The sequence below is a fragment of the Gavialis gangeticus genome, unplaced genomic scaffold, assembly GCF_001723915.1.
Source record: "Gavialis gangeticus isolate Ggan-Ray unplaced genomic scaffold, GavGan_comp1, whole genome shotgun sequence".
Classification (NCBI taxonomy): Eukaryota; Metazoa; Chordata; order Crocodylia; family Gavialidae; genus Gavialis; species Gavialis gangeticus.
In genome coordinates, this window is record NW_017729025.1 from 151779559 (window position 1) to 151800307 (window position 20749).

Below are 20749 nucleotides of genomic sequence, written 5' to 3' on the forward strand. Positions count from 1 at the left end.
CTCACCCTGATGGGCAGATACGAGTGAGGGCTGGGACACCATCCCATTCCAGGCAGCTGCCTGTTTCCCAGCCCTACTCTAAGGGGCAGGTTGGAGTGGAGGCTAGGACACTGCCCCCTACCCCAGAGAGCTGTCTGCTTCCCAACCCATGCTCCCTGTTGCCGGGACTGACTGGGAGCAATTTGCTCCCAGCTGGCTGTCTACACATTAGCTACTGTGCAGTAAATCTACTATGCAGTAGACTAACTTACTGCACAATAAATAATGCACATGTGTAGATGATGACATTTTACTGGGCTGTAGATTAGTTTACTATGCAGTAAAGCATCTCATGTAGATGTGCACAGTCCTTAATTTAACTTTATTGGTTCTACCGCTGGCCTACAGGAGATAACTTAGAGCAAGGTGAGCTCTCCCTCTGCCTTCAGGAATAACACAACCAAAAAATTCTGTAAGACATGTGCAGAGGAGGACAAGAAACTGACATTTCTTTCTGACCCTGGTTTGCAACCACATTTTGGCCTGAAGAATTAGGACTAACAGCCCTGCTAATTATTATCCCAAACAACATAACAGCATGGCTTGGTTTACTTACATAAGTATCCACACTTTTTTTCCTTCTTCTCCACTTGTACATATTTTATTAGATTATTAGCCTCAATAATATCTCATGGTATAGCATTCTACAGGTTGACTGCATACAGCATAACAAGTATTTTTTCCTCCTTTAAACTTGCTACTTTAAAAATTCAAATACCCCCTTGTGCTTTTATCATTGACTTTCACTATGTTATTCATTATTTTAGATAGCTATAGTCTTCCCTCTTAACATTTCACCTTTCCCATACCAAATCATGATCGTCTTTTTAATCCCTCTTCATATGGAAGTCCCCTTTCCCATTGGTTCTAATAATTTTTGTTCCCCTTTTCTGAGATGAAGCGATCGGAATTTAGCGCTCAATTCAGTGAGGCCATTCTATCAATTTACATAATGGCATTCATTTTTTTCTGATGCCCCTTCTTAATAGACCCAAGTGGTCCATTTGTTTTTTTGGAGTACTACTGCACATTAAGCAGATGTTTTTATTAAGCTGTCCTCTCAAACCAACAGACCTTTCTCCTGAGCAGTTACAGCTAATTCAGAATCTATCACTACATACAAGTGATTTTAAATAGCCCTTTATAATGTAAATTATCTTCCAAGTCAATTGAAGGGTTTCATCTGCCATACTGTTGTCCAATAAGCTCCTTTCTGAGACTCTCTTAAAGTAATTAGTAATTATTTACCAATTTAACAGCTTGGCGATTCAAAAAGACACATTGCCACTTTGTTATTCACTCTATTTGTAGATTATTATTAAACTTAGTGATCAGCACCAGGTCAAAGAACCTGGCTATTAACATTTTTCCGTTCTGAGAACCTGCCACTGATTCTGTTACAGCTACCTTTCCTTGATGGTAACATATTTTATTAGAAGCTGACTGGATTCATATAGAAATGATATCTGATGATTTTCCTGGACTATTTTTAAAGCCTTTTAAAGGAATTTGAGTGTGCTGAGGAGATGACATTTGCCCATAAACTAGCTGTCCTAGTTTGCCATAGAAACAAAAGGGGTGGCCATAGTGGATCAGACCAGTGGTACACCCAGGTCAAATTTGAACCCAGAGGTGAAAGGTTCTTCTGCATTTCACCCTGGCTTGCGACACTATCTAAATCTTATGATGCTGACTTATCCAAAAAAAGAAGTTTGACAGAAGATGCTGTTTACCTCTGCCTTTTATACTTCTCCCAGCCATACGATCTTTTTACCAAACCCAAAAGAACTTCGGAAATGTGAACATACTCAAAACAGTCTATCACTCCTTTTATTTCAGCTGCTCAACATCCTGCTGTGATTAGCACCTGTCTATTAGGTCTCTCTCTCTCTCCCTTTTATTCCCACCCTGGTGAGGTTTGGGATTTTTTTTTCTTAAATCATGATTGTGTTGGTAATCTCTCTGACCTTGAATTGTACAAAAGAGCAAGCGAGCGTGAGAGAACCTGTGTCCTGGAAGGTTGTTTGTGTATTCTGAGAGCACTTCTTCTAAGAGGGGTGTCTCAGGGAAGAGGGAAGCATGATGTGCATACCAAGGCAAAAGCTTCATGATTTATTTATAAGGGAAGGGGCATAAAAAAAACTTGCTGAAGGGGAAAGAAGAGAGAGAAAAAATCATACGTACCTTGTCGGTGTAGACGAAGAACAGAATCACAACGGTGAGCTCCAGCAGGAATACAATTAACAGCATGATAAAAAACTGTCAAGAGAAGAGGGGACAGGGGGAAGAAACAAAAACCCAGAAGCATCAAAATCTGTTTCAGCTTATTCTGGCTGCACAATAATGACATTCAATAGGGCATGCAAAAAAGGCAGCTGTTGTCTCATAGCTAGCATGGTACTGACTTGCCACTTACAGCCAAGCTGGGCATATGTGCCAGGCAACACATGAAAATAAGTAAAAGGCCAGTCAGGCACATGGGGTGTCCAGACACACATGGGATCTGCTTTTGTTCCTGCTGACTTCAGTGAGAGCAAAATCAGCTCTCACAGCAGCAGTCATTTATTAGGCCCTGAAATCAATGTATAATCCTTGGTAGCTGCCCTCTTTGATAGCAAGACCTCAAGGATCTCAAGCGTATTGGCTTTGCTTTGTGTTTAACCAAATCTTTACAGTTAAAAAGAAGGCTTTGATATCTCTAGTTTGACTTCTTGTTTGGTGGAGAGTACTTCCATGTGGGGAACAGTGCAGCTGTAGGTCATTTCGGTTAGCCATGGAGTGGAGCAGTTAAATTGTTTATACCCTATGTTAGTCTGATGGATCTTTTATACAGTGAACAAGTTGAAATCGGAGGTTTAAATTGGAAGAGGCCTCCTTTGTATTTCTAGCATAAGAGCAAAATTGGTCTGTTCCTTGTTTCTGAGTAGAGAAACATCTAATCTCATCCCAGTAGTAATTAAGCTGCTTTGGCCATGAGTTTCTGGATTAGGAATTTTAGATACAATTTTCAAAAGCACTCAGCTGTCATTGACTTCAGTGAGAACATAAAAGGACCAGTGCTGAATGCTTTTGAAATCTCATCCCTTGTGTTTTGTGATGTTAGGAAAATAAACTAAGCTGTGAAAACTTTGAAGGGTCTGCGGCACAACTACAGATGAGCAGCTCTGTAGCAGTCAGAGATTGAGGAGAGCTAGCAGTAGGCTAGCTTTTTTGATCTCTGTGATGCATGCGCATTATGCGTGATGGTTCCCTACAGTACCTGAGTCTGATGCAGAGTCCCCTGAAGCCAGCAGAAGGATGGTTACTGATTTCCATGAACTTTGGAACAGCCCCTACTATCTGAACAGTTCATAAACCAGATTTTGAAAAGGTGGATGAGGAAGAAAGGGTCATTTTGGAAAATGCAAAGCTCAAGAGAGAATGTGAGATTACTCACAGGCTCCCCCATCCCCTACAACACAGACACACGAGCCCCCACTTGTATATAAGTCTAGAATTTTAATACTGATTGAAATTTGATTGAAACCACAGTCCCAGGGGTGAAAAAGCTATTGCTCCTTTTGCTTCAGCCACGCAGCTACAAACCTATAAACCTTTAATGGCAAGAAGCCTTATCAGAGCTTTATCCTTGCCTGACAAGTGGAGACTGAACCTTTGAACCCACAAATTTCTGTAATAAAATACAGGGCAAAAGATCGGAAGAGTCTTTCTCCATCACAATTGTGTTCTCCACGTATTTTATTCCATTTGGACCTCAGAGACTTAAATTAAGGTTTACTTTCAATTCTCCTTCACTGGTATCTTCAGACAAATGTGACTGTAATACTGAAACCTATTTCCCTCATCAGTTCCAGTTCATGGCACCCATACATGACAGCGACCTCCCTGGTCGACTTGTATGTCATTACCATCCCAAACTGGCTCTTTGCATGATGGTGAATACTGGCCCAGGTGCAAACAGCCTATGAATTTAGATTTGAGCAAGTATTCAAGGAGGCAGAAATAGTATATCACCATGTGCAGGGATGTGTGGTACTATAGGTGCACCCTGTCCTTTTAGGTTCACTGGACATCTTACCCTTCATCCATGATGCATGGTATACCCATAAATTATACATAAACTGCACTCTCCCTTTGAGACTATAAGGGATCATGAAGGCAAAACCTGGTACATACATAAGATAGGAAATGCTGGTAGCACTGCTATTTTTAAGGTTGCCTAGCACTCCCTGTTATAAGTCCCTGTTTTCAGCCACTTATAACTTTTCCAAACTAACTTTTTGAGGTGTCAAGTCAAGTGTCTGATAGGCAGAAGTTTGCAGGAAAAACAGTTCAGTCACCTGCAGGAATGAGGAAAGAATATGATGCTTTGCCCATGTTAAAAAAATCCAGTGACTTTCACTGAAGTCCTGTAACACCTAATGCTTCGGAGCAAGGACCTACAATTTGTCAGAGGATGCCTTTGCAACAGGAGTATGCATTTTCTGTCTTCATGTAAATCCACCCATATATGATCAAGTCTTGCGCCTATAAAAAACACACACATACAGACACACACACACACATACTCCATACATATACAGTGGAAACATGCTAGAACTTCACTGCTAATCTCTTCAAAGATTCCAGCCCCACCGAGCATGCTCTCTCTGACAAGACACAACTATATCCAACAAGAATACACATGCCATCTCCAGAGAGCTACTAATCACCCTCCATGTCCTGTCAGCTCCTACATCTGACCAGAATGCACATTTTTCCTCCTTACAAAGCAAATGACCTCCAGCCTAGGATTCAAGGACTCAGAAAGACTTTCCATGTAACTGCTATTCTGAGGTGGAGTGGAGCTGAGAGCCAGACATGAGATGAGATAACCCTTTTTTAGTGTGCTCAGAATCTGGAAAGAGGAAGCCACATGATTCAAATGTAGATGGGACAAATGCTTGGCCAATGAGGAGGGAAAGGTATAGATTGGAACAAGAAGCATGGTGAGACTCGGACTAAAAATGAGGTGTGAATTTGTGAGTGCCAACTGAAAGGAAAGACCTAGACCGAGTGAAAGGACAGGCTGGTTGGGATGAGAACCAGTGAAAGTGAGGAAGTGGAGCTAGTAGCCAGTTGAATGGAAGGGGAGGCAAAATGAGATGAAACAAAGAGGAGGGGAAAGGGGGACTGGGTGGAGACAGAAAGTAGACCTAAGCATGAGTGACTGGTGCCTCCTGAATCTGCGGGGGTACCCGCAGAAGCCGCTGATGGTGGCAGCCCTACTGGGGGGGCACCAACCCTACCGACAGCATCAGTGTCAGCTGTCAGGGGGGCACCAGCACATGCATCCCCGTGCACCCCCTGCCAGTCACCTACAGACCTAAGAACCAGTGAGAGGAAACAGGGGAAGAGAGGAGAGGCAGGTCTGACATGAAGCTGGGTGCAGGGGTGGAAACTGGGACTAGCTTTGCAAGAAAAGAAAAAAGAAAAAAAGAAACAGAACCAGTAGCCAGAGGCAAAGTGCGGGGAAATCAAGAAGGAGAAGCTTAGGGAAGGAGGCTGGGACTGACAGCCAGTGCTGGGAGAGGGGTGAGAGTCTGAGACTGGAATGAGAAGCCTGAGGCCAGAAATGGGGACAGTATAAGCAAGGAGAATGAGATTGGTATAAAAAGCAAAGGCAGGGAAGAGAAATAACTAAGCCAGGTTAGAAAGAACTATACAAAAGCAATCATGCTTGAAGGAAACAGGTAGATTCTGTGTTCAGTAGCGATGTAGTCCACATTCAACTCAAAACCTTTGAATGGAACCAAAGGCCCCTGAGTGTCACCATTCCTCTGTTGTCATCAACATCTGTAAAACTCAAAACTCACTAGCAAAATGCATTTCCCTCTCATCTAGTGCTGATCCCCACAGAGTACAACAACCGTGGGCAAATCCAGAATTTGAGGTGCAGACGTCGAGGTGCATCATCACATGCAAAACAAGACACGTATTCTCCAGTTATAAATAAACTAGAAGCTTTACTAAAATGCTAGGGGGGCAGGGCTGTATTATGCAGTTTAAAATTGAAGCAAAAAAATAAATATAACTTCACTGGAATGAGTTAAAATATCTGCAGGGATGTGAAATGGGAGCTTCATTATCAAGAGTAGCTAACAGACAACAGAACTGCAGAACAAGGGATAGCTTAATTGGTGGAATATCAAAACTATTAAAAAGAAGTGAGGGTCATTAACACCTCTGGAATGAAGAGTTTAGGAGGGATCAGCTAGATTATAATGAGCCATGAAGTCAATTGACTCCCTCAGCAGTACCTGACTAGAAAAGCTGCTCCCACTGCCAGACAGTGGATTTTAAACTTTGGGTGGACCAGGAATCAAAGGGGGTTCAGGTGCACTTGTGTACCCCTCCCTGGATCTGCCAATTATTGATTTTGGTTACTCTGGTAGTTCAAGTAGCAGTGGGGTGGTTCTGTAAGTGTGGTTGTAAAAATACCAATGCTGATGATGAACTGGAAGAGTGTCAATATAATGACACATGATAAAAAATTGTGAATTTTTTTCCCAGTTTGCTTTTTTAAAGAGTTTGGAGAGCGTGTTTGTGTGCACATGTGCACACATAGCACACAGAGACACTCAATAACTTAAAAAACAGCAAACAAAAAAAATCTAAAATTGCCAAGTCAAGAACTCAGAAGTCAGAAAACATCAGATTTAAAGTCCCTTTACTAGTATTTACAGATTATGATGGTCTTTAATTATGCGATCCCATATAATTTTCCATACCCCCAGTAGGAAGCCTGCCTTAGTGCAAAAGATGGATTTTCTCTGGTTCTTTAGTAAAGGAGGCTGATGTTTGTAGGCTCCTTGCTTCTGCTGTTGCAGAAGTTGGTAGCACACCATAACAATACAAAACCTTTTCAGAGGTGGCCACTCCAATTAATGAAAATTCTTTGTTATTTGCCGTTATAAGTGCTCAAGACTTATATATTAGGCCCCATGATCTCAAGCAGGACACTCAAATACTACAGTGATGAGGGAAGCATAATATACAATGTTCCACGGGGAAGTTTCTCCATCCTGGAGCCAAAAAATGCTGCAAAAGATCATTTCCTTTCACCACAGAAGAGCAGCGGAGCTTTTTAAAAAACTGTCTGCCTTACGCCTCTTACAGCTTGTCTTCACTGACAAAAAAGGTGAGCTTTTTACCTTGAGATAACAAACACACATCAGAGATCCAGCTGTAAAAAGAGAATGGAGACAAGCCACTGCATGTTAACTGTTAGGTAAAGTAGAAAAGGTCAACTCCAAGGTGTTTATGGGACCAGTACTGATTACAACTTTGTTTAGTATTTTCCAGAGATGAAACTATTGTATGTCTGTGATGATGGAGACAAGGTGAGCTGGATTTTAGCCTATAGTTCTGGTGGCGAACATTTTGGGGGCTCCATGTGGGAAGGCTTTACTGTAAATAATGTATGTAAGTAGTTCACTAAAGTAGTACATCTATATGTCCTTTTCCCCCTAAGGGCAGATGGCAGTCTAAGCCTGACAACAAACCACAGAGACTGCTTTTGGACTGGTTTCCCATGACATAATGTCACGTTGTATTGAGTGAGTGTTGTCCTGCCTCAAGACTATAATTCTGTAACTGCTTTGTTGCAAATATGGCTAATTTGGCTTGAGAAGAATGGCTGAGGCTCCGAAACAGCTGGACAGGGGGAGATTTTACGAGGACTGACAAGGAGAGTTTTCCTAGGGCAGACCCAGAGGGAAATAGGAGCCAGAGGATGGACTGGAAGAAAAGAAATGGTCCCAGGGAGGACAGACTGAAGTCCTCTGAGTGAGGACAGAGGGAACTGTAATGGCACAATAAAGACTATTTGCTGTGAAGCAGGGTCTGTTGTGCTGTCAGAGACCATAAGCCCTCTTTGATGCCTCTCATCTTTAAAAGAAAAAAATATCCCTCTTTTCTGGGAGCTGATGGAAAAAGGTTGCTCACAGAGGTGGGGATGTTATGGGTCACCAGGAAAGCCAGTGACTGAAAAGAGCAAGGGTCTCAAAGCCAGAGGCTTTCCCCTGGTGAAGCCACACTAGGGTTGGCTGCAGAGGATCCTTTCAGGAAGATGGAATAAGGCTACTTCTTTGCAGAGTCCCAAGGAAGATCTTATCCCTTCCCCTTGAAAACAGGCAGTTTGATTCTTTTCATGACAGTGTTATCTCATTGTAAAAACAACAGCCATCACCTTTTTAAGCAATGAAGACATATCTCAATGTCCCCTAGCTGCAGTGATATTTAGGAACAGTCCTATCTTACTGACCTATTGACTGTAAGAGCCCATTCATATAAATCTGCTCCTTTGTGCCTTTCCCTTTCTTTGCTCCTCACACAGATCCGTTTTCATTCCATTCCAGGTGAAATTAAGTCAGACCTGGGAGCCATGGCAGGCTTGACATGTAACTGCAAATTTAAGTGGAAGAGGCACAAGACCACCAAAGGTAAGCATGGATTAAGTGGTGAACAGGACCCCAGCTTGTCCACTGAAAACCCTCACTGCTGCTTTTTTCAGCTTCCTTTCAAGTGAGCATCCCAACTTGTGTGATAAATAGAGAGGAGAATAAAAATGAGTTTTTGCTGTGGTTCAGTGGGACTGCAGGGTGTTGATATAATAAAGATTTATGTATTGAGAAACAATGATCCCAAAGCAAGGCATTCATGTAGAACTCCATAAAGAAGATTAATCTCACTCTGTTCTGAGAGACACTTTACTACAGCACTTGTCAAGTGCTAGAAGGCTACCAGGAAGTGGTTCACAAGGAAAGGTGCATGCTGTATTGCTGCTGGAGTACTGGGTAGCAATCCCAAGGATTAAGCCAAAACGACTCCTCTAGATGCTATGACTCAAGGCCTGGACACAGAACACAGTTACACTGGTATAAGAAAAAGGAATGGGACATAATACATAACACCATAACTTACGAGAATCTGGTGACTAGTAAAAATAGAAAAATATAGCCATAGTATATGCACTTATCCCCGGATAGCCACTGATGCTAACCAAAAAAACTCTGTCCCTACTCCACCTAGTGGTAAGGCACAGTAATAGTACGCATTGCAGCAGGTGACCTGGGATAACTGGTTGCCTGTCCCTTCCAGATCTTGCTGTAACTTAAAGCAGCGTCAAAAAACAAATGTGTAGTGGTACACATTACCCAGGGGTAATGTGTCATGGGTCCAAGCCTGCAATGACCATAAGGAAAAGATGGAAAGGCATGTCCTCACCCACATGCTGCTGCTATCTAAACTCTAGCCTAACCCCAGTACAGTTTCTCAGTTCCTTCCTTCCCTGCCTTCACATGGTGCTCCCAATGCTTTCCTGCAACACAGACTGTGAGGAAGCACAGGGGAGTTTTTCAATGGGCTACACAGCCTGCTCTGAAAACTGAGCTTTCCCAGTGTGGAGGAGGGCTAGTAGAAAAGAAAAGAAAGGGAAACACGCCCTATTTAGTGTGGTTATCCCTCACCTAGCAGACCCCAACCTTTGCATCATCAATTCCAACTGCATCCACAGGGCTCTGCATGGCCTCACAACTGTTCCAAGGAGCTGGGTAGATACATAGGTGGCTTGCTGATGCTAAGACCTACCATGGGCATCCATTGCTAGTAGTGGCTAAGCTGGTGGGTTCAAAGCTGGTTTTGGTACGTCAGCACAAGCTGAGGTGATGCTGTGAAGACATACGCTTAATCTCCTTAGACCTCACAGCACATCTGTAAAATGAGGATAATACTCCCTGGCCTCACAAAAGAGGTTGTAAAACAAATTAATGAATGTTCTCTGGTGCTACTCTGACTAATCTGGTTAGCAAGTAGTTAAATGGGCTGAGGGAGAACAGTTTTGCCCTGTGGCAGCTGCATAGCAAGGAAAAAAGAAAGGAGGTTTATACACCATGGCTTAACACAGTGGGGGCCAACCTTCTTCACAGACATACCGCTAATTAGCACTGTACCCACCCCAATCTCTTTCTCCTGATGAATACGCTGCTTTGCTTTCTGCCTTGTGTCCTGTTCTCCCGGACTAATTTGATGTTCTCGTTTTTGCTCCCTGCCCAGTTTGCCACTGTGTTGCCCATGTCCTTCCCAATCTTCCACGTGCCACACACATAGGCTGCTCATGCTAGTTGTGGCACCCATGCTGCAAGTTGGCTACCCCTGGGTTAACCCATTAAATCCAGGCTAAGAGCAGCTTGTGAGCTGATCTGAATAGACAAATTGCAACCACCCAGTTTGAGTGTTGTGTTTGTTACTACTGATACCTAAGCTGACAAGCACCCTACCCACTTCTGGAATTCTGAAAACTTTCTATTTGCAGATAACATGATCTGAACCTTTCATATAAGCTCTCAAAACACAGTACTTTTGATTAACTGGCATGGAATTTATTTTGCCTTGCGGTGGAAAAATACACAGAAGCTGGGTGATTTTTTTTTTAATTTAAATGTTAGCTTAGTCAGGCAATCAAAAAATAGTCAATAGTCCTCTCTCCTAAGAAAATGGATGGCTCACTTTAATAAAGAGCTAGCATGATCTACTCGGGCAAGGACAGAAACAGCGCTTTGGAGATCTGCAGTGTAATCTTGGTTCTGCCACTGGCTTACTGCTGGTTGGGCCTGGGCAACTCACTCACGCTCTGTTTCCTCATTAATTGAAGTACCCACCAATTTCACTGGGCTGTGCTGAGTATTAATTACTCTAATGTGTACATATAGCTGGGAACACATTGCCCAGTGGTATGCAGGGACTTTTATTTCCAGATTCATGTCAGAGTTGTTCAGGTGTGGTTTGCAGTTCTCCCAGCCATACACAAGATGACATTCTTACCCTTTGTGAGGTTCCAGAGCCATATGCAAGATGACTGTCTTACTCTATGCAAAGGTCCTCACCATCCAGGATTCATATGTGCTTTCCTTTTTTGTGTTCTTGTGACAAGATATTTAACAGAATTGACAGATTAGTAGGAAGCTGACAGGCTGCGCTGAAAGCACTTCTGCTATGGCCTTGAACTTGTGACCTCTGGGCTTTCAACCATGCACCTTAACACCCACACCATCCCAGCCCCTAGTCATACATTTCAATACACTAATATACATCTGATACACTTCATGCAACATGCTGTCTAATACTAGCGTTAGTACTATCCCTGCTGCTAAAAATCTGTTTGGTCTTCAGATCAAGCATAGAAAACAAGTATGGCTGCCAAAATGAAAAGTTCCTTGGTCTGGAAGTGGATGATGTCTTTCTTAGCATTTATTCTTAAAAAAGGAAATGGACAATCTCCAATACTTCAGGCCTAACGTATATATTCTGTTCAACAAGGTTTTATAAAAATATTTTGAGATATGAAGAGCAATATTTTCATCATTTAAATAGGGCATCCCTAGACTTACACATTCTCTGTAATATTGTGGACTTGCACCCAACAGAACTATGGGAGCCATAAAATGAAGGTAACCAATGGCAGAAGATAAAGAAAAGCACAGCAGCTCTGGTAGAGGACCAAGTGGCAGTGGCAGGCACCCAGCTGTGGTGGGCCACGCAGCTGCAGGACAAGCAAGGTTGTCACAACAGCTCTCCTTTGTCCCCAGCTGCTGACAGCAATGTCCAGTAGGGCCCACAGCCCTGAATACTGAGACAGGCCACACTCCCTAGATGATCAGTGGTACCAGGCAGGAGACAGCCCCCAATGTGGGATGGAGACACCCCCTACCTTGTCCCACCAATCAGCTGATCAGTAGGACCAGGCAAGGGGAAGCACTCCTTGACAGTTCACTGCTCAGCAGGCAATAAAAGAGCTCAGGGAATTAGGCAATTCTGCTTCACTTATATGAGGGAAACGTGTTTAAGCTAACTTGTTCTTGAAAATTTCCAAAGATGGAGATTCCACAGTTTCTCTAGGTAACTTGTTCTACTGCTTGACCCTTTAATAGTCAGGCAGTTTTGCCTAATCTACAGCCTAAATTTCCTCTGCTGCAGCTTGAGGCCCTTGCTCCTAGTTTTGTCTCCTACAACTGCAAAAAAACAAAGACTATTTCCATCCTCTCTATAATTAGGGGCTAGTTCGAATCATGGGCCCAGCATCGGAGCAGATCTGATTAACTGAGTTTGCTCAAGCACGTAAATTGATATGTGCTGGCAGCCTCACGCATCACATACATCAGTGGTGCAGCGTGCATCAGCACTGAAAAAATGGTGATGGTGAGCTTTGAACTAAAACATGTTTGATGTGCTTTAGTTCAAAGCGCACTGCTGCCATTTTCTCAGCGCTGACGCACACTGTTCCCAATGCAGCGCTGGGTGCTTTAAATTAGTGCAGCTTGCTAATGAAAAGCGCCTGGTGCTGCATCAGAAACACATGTAAAAATGTCCGCAGTGACTACTCATGCAGCCCTACTAGGCTGCAGGAAACTAATTAACTCCGCTGTAGGTTAGTACTTGTAAACACAAGTACTAGTCTATGGTGGCATTATGTAGTGTGCAGCTTTGCATGTGTAGATGCTGATGGGACTTGCTGGGGCACAGGTGCTTCAGTGCGGGGGCTGCCTGCTGGCTAGCCCCACACTGCAGCACTCTTGTGCCCCAGCTAGACCTCTGCAGCACACTGAGCTGGGTAGGAGCAGCACTGGGCTGGCAGGCTGACACCCCGAGGGTCTCTGCCACGAGGGCTGCTCCTCCCTGGCTCAATGTGCTGCACTCCCAGGTGCACATATAAATGTAATGTCTGGGAGCAAAAAACTCCAGTGTGATATGTGCCCGAGTTTCTTGTGCTGCCTTAATTTCACATGTAGGTATGCCCAAAGTCTGTTACTGCACCCAAGTCGGTATTATCTGCAAATCTGCTAAGCAACCTTTCAGTCCCAGCATCCAAACCATTAATGAAGATGTCAAATAATACTGGACCCAGGACAGACCCCACTTGATACCTCCTCCCACTTGAATCCCACTTGATACCTCCACCAACTAGACATTGAGCCATTGAACCTTTGGAACATGATGATCCAACCAGTTATGTATCTAACTTGCAGTACTTTCAACTAGTCCATCTTTTCTTCATTTCTTAATGAGACTGTCATTGGAGATGGCATCAAAATCATTGATAAAGTTATATCACATCCACTGCTCTCCTCCTGTCCACGAAGCCTGTTACCTTATCATACAAGGAAATCATATTGGTCAGGCATGACCTGCCCTTGGTGAATCCATGTTGGGTATTCTTGATCGCCTTGTTCTCCTCTAGGTACTTCATAGTAGATTCCTTGAGGACTTGCTTGAGGATATTTCCAGGTAACAAAGTCAGATTGACTGGTCTGTAATTCCCTGGATCATTCTTTTCCTCCTCTTAAAGATAGGCACTATATTTCCCTTTTTCCAGTCATCTGGGACCTCACACAATGCCAAAAGTCCTCCAGGAGGAAAACTATCTTAGGCACTTCCTTTAGTACATTAGCATGTGTCCCACCTGGTCCTGCCAACTAGAAAGCATTTAGCTTCTCTAAGCAATTCCTAACCTGCTTTTACACTACTCTAAGCTATTTGTCTCCTTCCATATCTTGGCTGCAAACTTCGCTCATTATCTGGTAGCTACCCCTATTTGGGTAGACTGAAGTAAAAAAGGCATTATATACTTCAGCCTTCTCTGCATCATCTGTAATCAGATTGCCTTCTGCACTCTGTAAGAGACCTGTGGGTCTTTTGGTCTTCCTCCTACTCTTGGCATACTTGTAGATTCTCTTTTTATTGCTTTTTTACATCTCTAGCCAGTTGCATCTCAAATTGTACCTTGGCCTTCCTAATTTTCTTCCTGCATATCTGTGTGATACTCTCATACACTTCCACAGCAATATGAACACATTTCTACTTTATGCAGAGTTTCAACTGACTGAAGAGGTTGTCTAGCCAAGTCGGTCTCCTGTTGCACTTCTCTTTATTCCCTTCCTGCCCAACCAAGGCTATTTTCAGGTGTCCTGTAGGATGTTGGTGTGTGTATGCATGCATGCGTACGCACAGAGGTGGAAGCTCTGCTCACTCCCCTTCCACCCTAAAGGACTGGGCCTGGGGACTTGCAGTCTAAGGTCTCAGTCCTGAAAAGGCCCATGCTTAAGCATGATATATATTGAGAATTTATGGTCTAAAGTGCCTGGTTGATGCATTTCTACATTACACGAGTTGAAAAATAATAATTAATATACACACAGCCATGAAACACAAAAAAGGTATAAAATAAACTAAATAAAAATGCATGCAGATTGAATATATGCTAAAATATAGACAGGTTGGTATACTGTTATATTGCCTTCATCTAAGTGTCCAAATTTGTTGTCTATATGACATATTTGGTCATTCAAGTAGCAAAAATACAATTTATGAGCAGGAGAGAACTCTATTCCTAGAAGATAATTTCATATGTGTGAACAAGCAGTAGGCTATGCACTGGCTGGCTATATAGCCAGGGACATACATGGACCCCTTTTGAGTGGTGTCTAGGACTCAAAAACATAGTCAACCCTCATGCAAAGGGAGTCTGAACCTGGGCTTCTGGCAAAAGACAGGAGAGTCTAGCACCATTTTGTTGCCAGTGTGTATGCCTGGTCTGTACATGCACAAAGAATTCCTACCTGTTCATAAGTGTCATTTTTTATCACTTAGATGACAATGTAGGACCAAAACTTGACACTTGCATGACCAGGAAGGGAACAGACTGATTTCAGAAGCTTTCTGTTGAACTCACCATTTTTCCCGTCCATCTAAAGATCATTAGCCTTTTTAACAGAACTGCAACCTTTCAGATTCCTTTGTGAGATACAAGTTAGTAAGTGAAAGCATTTACTGTGAACTAAAACCTCAGACTGCTGGTTTCAATTACAAGCTTTCCCATAGAGGTCACCAAAAAGTTACCCAAATTTGTCTTCTTGAACATAAACTCTTTAAGGTAGACAAGGTTCTTTGGGTAAATCCGATAGTTTTTATTAGACCAACTAAAATAGTTGGAAAAATTCTTTGCAAGCTTTTGGGTACGAACACCTTTCTTCAGGCAGAGAAAGTGCCTGCAGCTGTTGTGCGCTCTTCCTAGATGGGATAGAAGCCAGTATGCAAGAATGCCAGTCAGCTCTTTAAGGTGTTTTTTTGATCTATGGCCTTGATGTCTGGTTTACTCATTCATTACCCACAACTGTTTACAAAAAGAAAAATAACTTGCTGCTGCTATCTAATTTACATCTTTACTTAGATTAGAAACTTTGTGGAGCAGGGCGCTTTACGTTGTGTATTTCCATTGCACCAATCGACAGAGGTTTTGACTTTGGCTCTTAAGTGACTTCTACAATGGTCAAATTTTCAGAGGTGTTAAGCACTGACAACTGTCCCTGATTTCATATGTGCTTCATGTCTCTGGAAATCAGACCACTTATGTAAGAGGCCAAAACAGCACCAAATAAGATCAACAGAAGCAGTCTCACTGACTTTGCAAAGCACTGGATCAGATACTAAATATCAATTTACGTGCCTATCTTTGGGGACTGGTGCTTGAAAATACTGGCTCTGGCTTTAGAGACAGGGAGAAATAAAAACCATCCTGATGATTTTTTAAAGCTCCATTAAGTAGCTCTTTGGTAATGCATGACATAAGCAGAATAGAGAATAGTGTGGTGTAGTGTAACAATTTTGTGAGTGAATTCTTACTTTTACCATCTTTAAAGGAAAAGCATTTAATATACGGCTAAGTTTCATAAAAAAAAAATCTAATTTTGTATAATTCCCAGAAGGCATCTTGATCTGTTATATTAATAGAGAACAGCAACATCATGAAAGATGTCTTACATCTTTAACTTGTCTTTGATATTTTTATAAGTACCTAGCGGTACAGAGGAGGAGGAGGAACAGGTGTGATGGAAATTCTCCTTGCATCTTAAAAATACCTTCCACTGTAGTCTAGAAAATTTCCAGAAAAAAAAAAAATCAGTACATGATATGTTAAATGGGGATGCCCAAGACAGGAACAATAATTAAAAGTATTGCCAACAGCTACTAAAATCCCAACCTACGGACTGGGACATGCACTTTTCTACAAAGGAGAAAAGGCAGCTGAACTCCATTGCTTCCCCTTGAAGCTTGTTCCACACCTAATTGTCAGAAACATTTTTCTGACATTCAGTTTAAAGTTTCCCTCTGTTCATTCCATACCACTGCTCCTACTTATAACCCTTTGTTACTCTCCATAATTTCTCACCAACCACAGTATTTATACTCTTCGAATATTTATGAAATTATGTCGCATCTGAACCTGCTGAGTCAAGTTGTGTATATCTGGCCCTTTTAATTTTGCTTCAGAAGTAAATCTCTCCAGCCTCCTGATCATTTTTGCAGCATAAAAATGATGTTTCCTCATAAACTGTAAAAAGGCTGTAATCTATATGAGCAAACCCTCTGAGCAAAAACTCCATTATTGAAACAGCATATATCTGAATTTGGTTCATCCACTAATATTCTGTAGAAGCCTTAATAGTTAAACCATTGAGATCATGACAAAAGATGCCCCTGCTTGGTACCTGCTGGACGTACAGTACAGTTCTGTGTATGTTTATATATTTTGTACATGCACAGACACTCCTGATCAATAAGGCTGAATGGAATCTGCAATAATTATTTGCATGAAGATATAAAATGAAGGATGATGTCTTGCTGTACAGTCCACAAAATTATTAATACAATCATTAAAGTTGCCGTCCCTTGTTAAACAGAGAAGACAAAATGACTCATTTAATCAGGGATTCTGGTATTCCAACTATGTATCTATCTAAGTTGTGCATAGAAATGGTTGTGTATAATGTCTGAAAACCTGGATTTGTATATCCCAGATATAACCCTAATTACCATATTTTCTCACATAAAAAACATCTACCCTTTTTCCAAAATTTAGCTGCTGGAAACTGGGTGTGCATTATAAATGTGCATTTTATTTGGAGGAGCACTATATGTGAGAAAATACAGTATCTGTCCATATTGCAAAATCAAAAAAGAAGGTCAGGGATTGATTGATTGGCTGAGGTGTTGCAAGGTACAACTTGAGTGTAGGACGGTAACAAGAAAGGGAGATGTTGAAGGTCTGGAGTGAAATTAATAAACGGGGTCATCTGTTGTAGAATAAGGACTGCATTATGGCTTCCTAAAAGTTGGTTATAGCAAACTTAGCAGACAATAGTGTGCAAGACACATCAGCACTCAAGGGGTTAAGAGAAAGACTCAGATGAAAAAATATGTAATATATCTGAAAGCTTTCCATTCTAGTCTCATTTGTACTTTCTACTTGAATCATCCAGTCTTATTAGTTTAGCAATTTAGAGTCAAGAGTGTGGTCTCTTGAACCATACATCACAGCAGTTTTAATTGGCATTTTGTGGCATTTCTAGTCATTTGTGAGTTTTGTAAAAACTGACTCCAAATCAATGAAATATCATAAAATACCGAAGTCATGTATCCCTGTCATATTGCAAGTGTAGGCTCCACACAATCTCAGCTAAACCTAACCCCAGAATATAAGAGTGTGGCTTAAAAGATTTCACTGGGCTCTGACTTTGGGTGGGGGGAGTTAGCCCTTCCATCACCTTGAGGGAATGCCCCAATATAATATGACTAGATTTGCATGCTCATTCTATCTAATAAAATCCCACCATCCATTATGCACACAACTGTATTTCTAAACTCCTGGTCCTGATGACTGTAACTGGCTACCATATGTGCAGCCATCCAAACCTCCACAATTGAATTTTCAAATGATCCTACAAAATTAAGTGTCAAAGTCCCATAGAAGTGGAATCTGCCTGTTTTCCTCTTTAGGACTTTTTTGGAAATCCTTGAATTTTAGTGAAAAATATGGATTTTATAGTATTTTGAAAAAACAGTTTATACAAAAAAATGCCACTCAGCCTTAATTATGGTGAATCTGCAGCACCGCTCCATAAGTACATTTAAGGGCTAGACCTTTATCTACTGAAAATTTGTGTAGCTCCATGGAAGTCAAGAGACCTGTATTTATTTATTACTTGCTAAGAATACATCCCTAGAAATAGAGGGTTTGTAACACTGGCCCCATGGTATTTTGAGTGTGCACGATGCTTTGGGAATAGGCAAAATACATTAAGCAGAAAGGAGTAAAAATCCCTGCTTAAAGAATCTTAGCATCTTAAAGCATCAATTGCATAAGATAAGACAGAGACAAAGGTATTATTAGTGAAGAACAAAAAAAGTTTCAGAAAGTTTCTTATAGAGTGACAAATATGGCCCACAGGTAAACAGTAATCCAGAGCCTATTCCAAGTGCAAGGATTGATGTAAAAAGGATGGGCAGAGGCATAGCATGGACAAAATGCACTCAGGAGAACCATCTCTCACACTTCTTCCCTACTCCTCTCACCCTACCGTCTCAATTGCAGGAACAGAAACAGCAGAAAGCAGAGAGCCGGCCGGCGTCATGGAGTGCAAGGCATTTTGGGAAGCATAGTTCTCTAGATTGACAGTAGAGTTTGATGCTGCCAGGGAGGAAATATTCACCCTATTATTTTTGCCACTGAGGCCTATGTCCCAAGGACAAAAAGAAAAGTTGAATTCAGCAGCAAAAAAAGTGGGTCAGCTCTCCCTCCACCCTGCAGCAGCAAACTCTACTGCTGTTCTGCAAAACTGTGATTCCCAGAATACCTGGCACTCATTGCCTATGCTGACAACATGTCATAGAAGGAGGCAGCAGTGAGGCAAGTAGCGAGCAGTAGGGTCTGGGTGAGGAACCCAGTATCCTACCTTGCTGGAAGTGACACAAGCCATCACGACCAAAATTTAGACCCAAAATTCTGGACTGAACCATTTAGGACCAGAAGTCTGATGACGTTACTCATACTGGCTACATCTACACAAGACACTTTACTGAGCATTAGACTAATCTATTGCACAGTAAAGCATCAGTGTCTACACATGTGCAGCAATTCCTGCATACTAGGTTAGTCTAACGTGCCATTTTCTAGTACATGTAGATACTAGAACTGTATCAGGACCTGTAGCTATGGCTTTAGTATCAATCTTCTGATACCAGAATTAGACCAGGATCGGTCCCAATCTCCATGTGGCTAGGAGGCAGCTACCCAGAAGCCTGGACACCTCTCCTTTACTCCTGTGCCCCCTGCCAGCCTGGGGCTGGCACATGCCTGTGCGCCGCAGAGGGGCAGAGCAGGCCAGGAGCAACCCTAAACTGAACTGCTCCTGTCAGGAGCAAATTCACCCTCAATGGGCACACATTCAGATGTGTGCAAGGGCCCAATTTAAAGTGCCTGAGTTTTCTGTAAAGAAATTCAAGTGCATTAATTGCACATGCAGATGTGCCCACTGAGTACCGTGATGCACCATGCCTACCCTGCTAAAATCCATGCAACTACTGTGGAATACTGTGCTGCCTAAGACAAGTGACAGGATCAGAATCTGGCCCAAAGAATGCTCCAGTAATGATACAGCAGCTGCCTCAGCTCACCAGAGAAGTCAGACTAAGAGAAAGGCACAATACAGCTGAAAGCCCCTGGTGCTATTTGAATCCAATACCCGTCCTTAGCTGAGCACACAGATCCTCAATTAGGGTGCATCCACACACGCAAGCACATGTGCTTGCAGCAGCTCAAGTAGATGTGGTGCAAATTTGAACCGGGGCTTTTTGCCTCAGCACAAGTGCTCGGACATGCACTTTGTTGTGGAGTACCTGGGGCAAAATAACCCTGCCTGACTATAAAAGCTGTCCTGTCCTGGCCCCATCAGTACAAAAAGCTGCCCTGGCAAGTAGCTTCAGTGCTATTCACTCTAAGGAGCTTCTGGGTCCAGCCAATTGGTACCTGGGGACACTGCTCCTTGTGCTAGCTGGACTGCTGAAGCAGCCCTGAGAGTTTCCTGCACCCTCTACCCACTGCAGCAGTCTTGCAATCTGGCAGTGGGGGGCTGCTGCCTGGCTGTGACCTGTTGCACACCTGCCAGACCCAAATGAGGCATCTGCCCTTCTGGGCCAGCTGCCAGTGGGCTGTGGCTACAGATTTGGCCTTTGTGCAGCACCACTGCCATGTGTGAACCCACCCTGGCCATCTGGGCAGCTATCACCTGGAAGATGTTCTGGGTGTGGTGGCCTGCTTTGAACTGTCAAAGCATGTCTTCCTAGCCCCAGTTGGCCAAGAGGTCAGCCACAGCCAGACGGGTCCAAGGTGCCATCTCTGAGCAGGCAGGGTCCTGCCACTGGCCTCCCTAGCAGGAATTCTGGTGTTCCCTATTGGAAAGCTGAAAAATCCCTGATAAAAAAATCCCAAAGTCACTCTGTAAAAATACCTCCAAATCCCTGTTCATCCACAATTAAAACAAAAGACCACTATAAAGAGAGAGAGATAGACAGCGATCAGTTGGGCAATGTTTTATTGATATAGCTACAGTGTTAAAGTAATTTGGAAGACTACCAGTGTCTATCATAATAATAAAGTGAACTCTAAATACATGGTTCATGAATATATATTTTGCTGCCCCCCACAGGGGCTACAGCACCCCCCCCCAGGGGTTACAGCCCCCCACAGGGGCTATGGTCACCCCTCAGGGGCTATGGCACCCCCCACAGGGGCTATCCCCCTGCAGGGCCCACATGTCCCACCCCACCCCTGCTTTCT

At 42.8% G+C, this 20749-nt stretch overlaps 1 protein-coding gene across 1 annotated transcript in view; it reads right to left on the reverse strand.

The window, feature by feature from the left end:
* TSPAN4 (tetraspanin 4) overlaps window positions 1-20749 on the reverse strand; it is a 497083-nt gene that overhangs the window by 134207 nt on the left and 342127 nt on the right. Inside the window, exon 3 of the mRNA XM_019519772.1 lies at window positions 2224-2298. Coding sequence (XP_019375317.1) covers window positions 2224-2298 — 75 coding nt within the window. The remainder of the gene's footprint in view (window positions 1-2223; window positions 2299-20749) is intronic.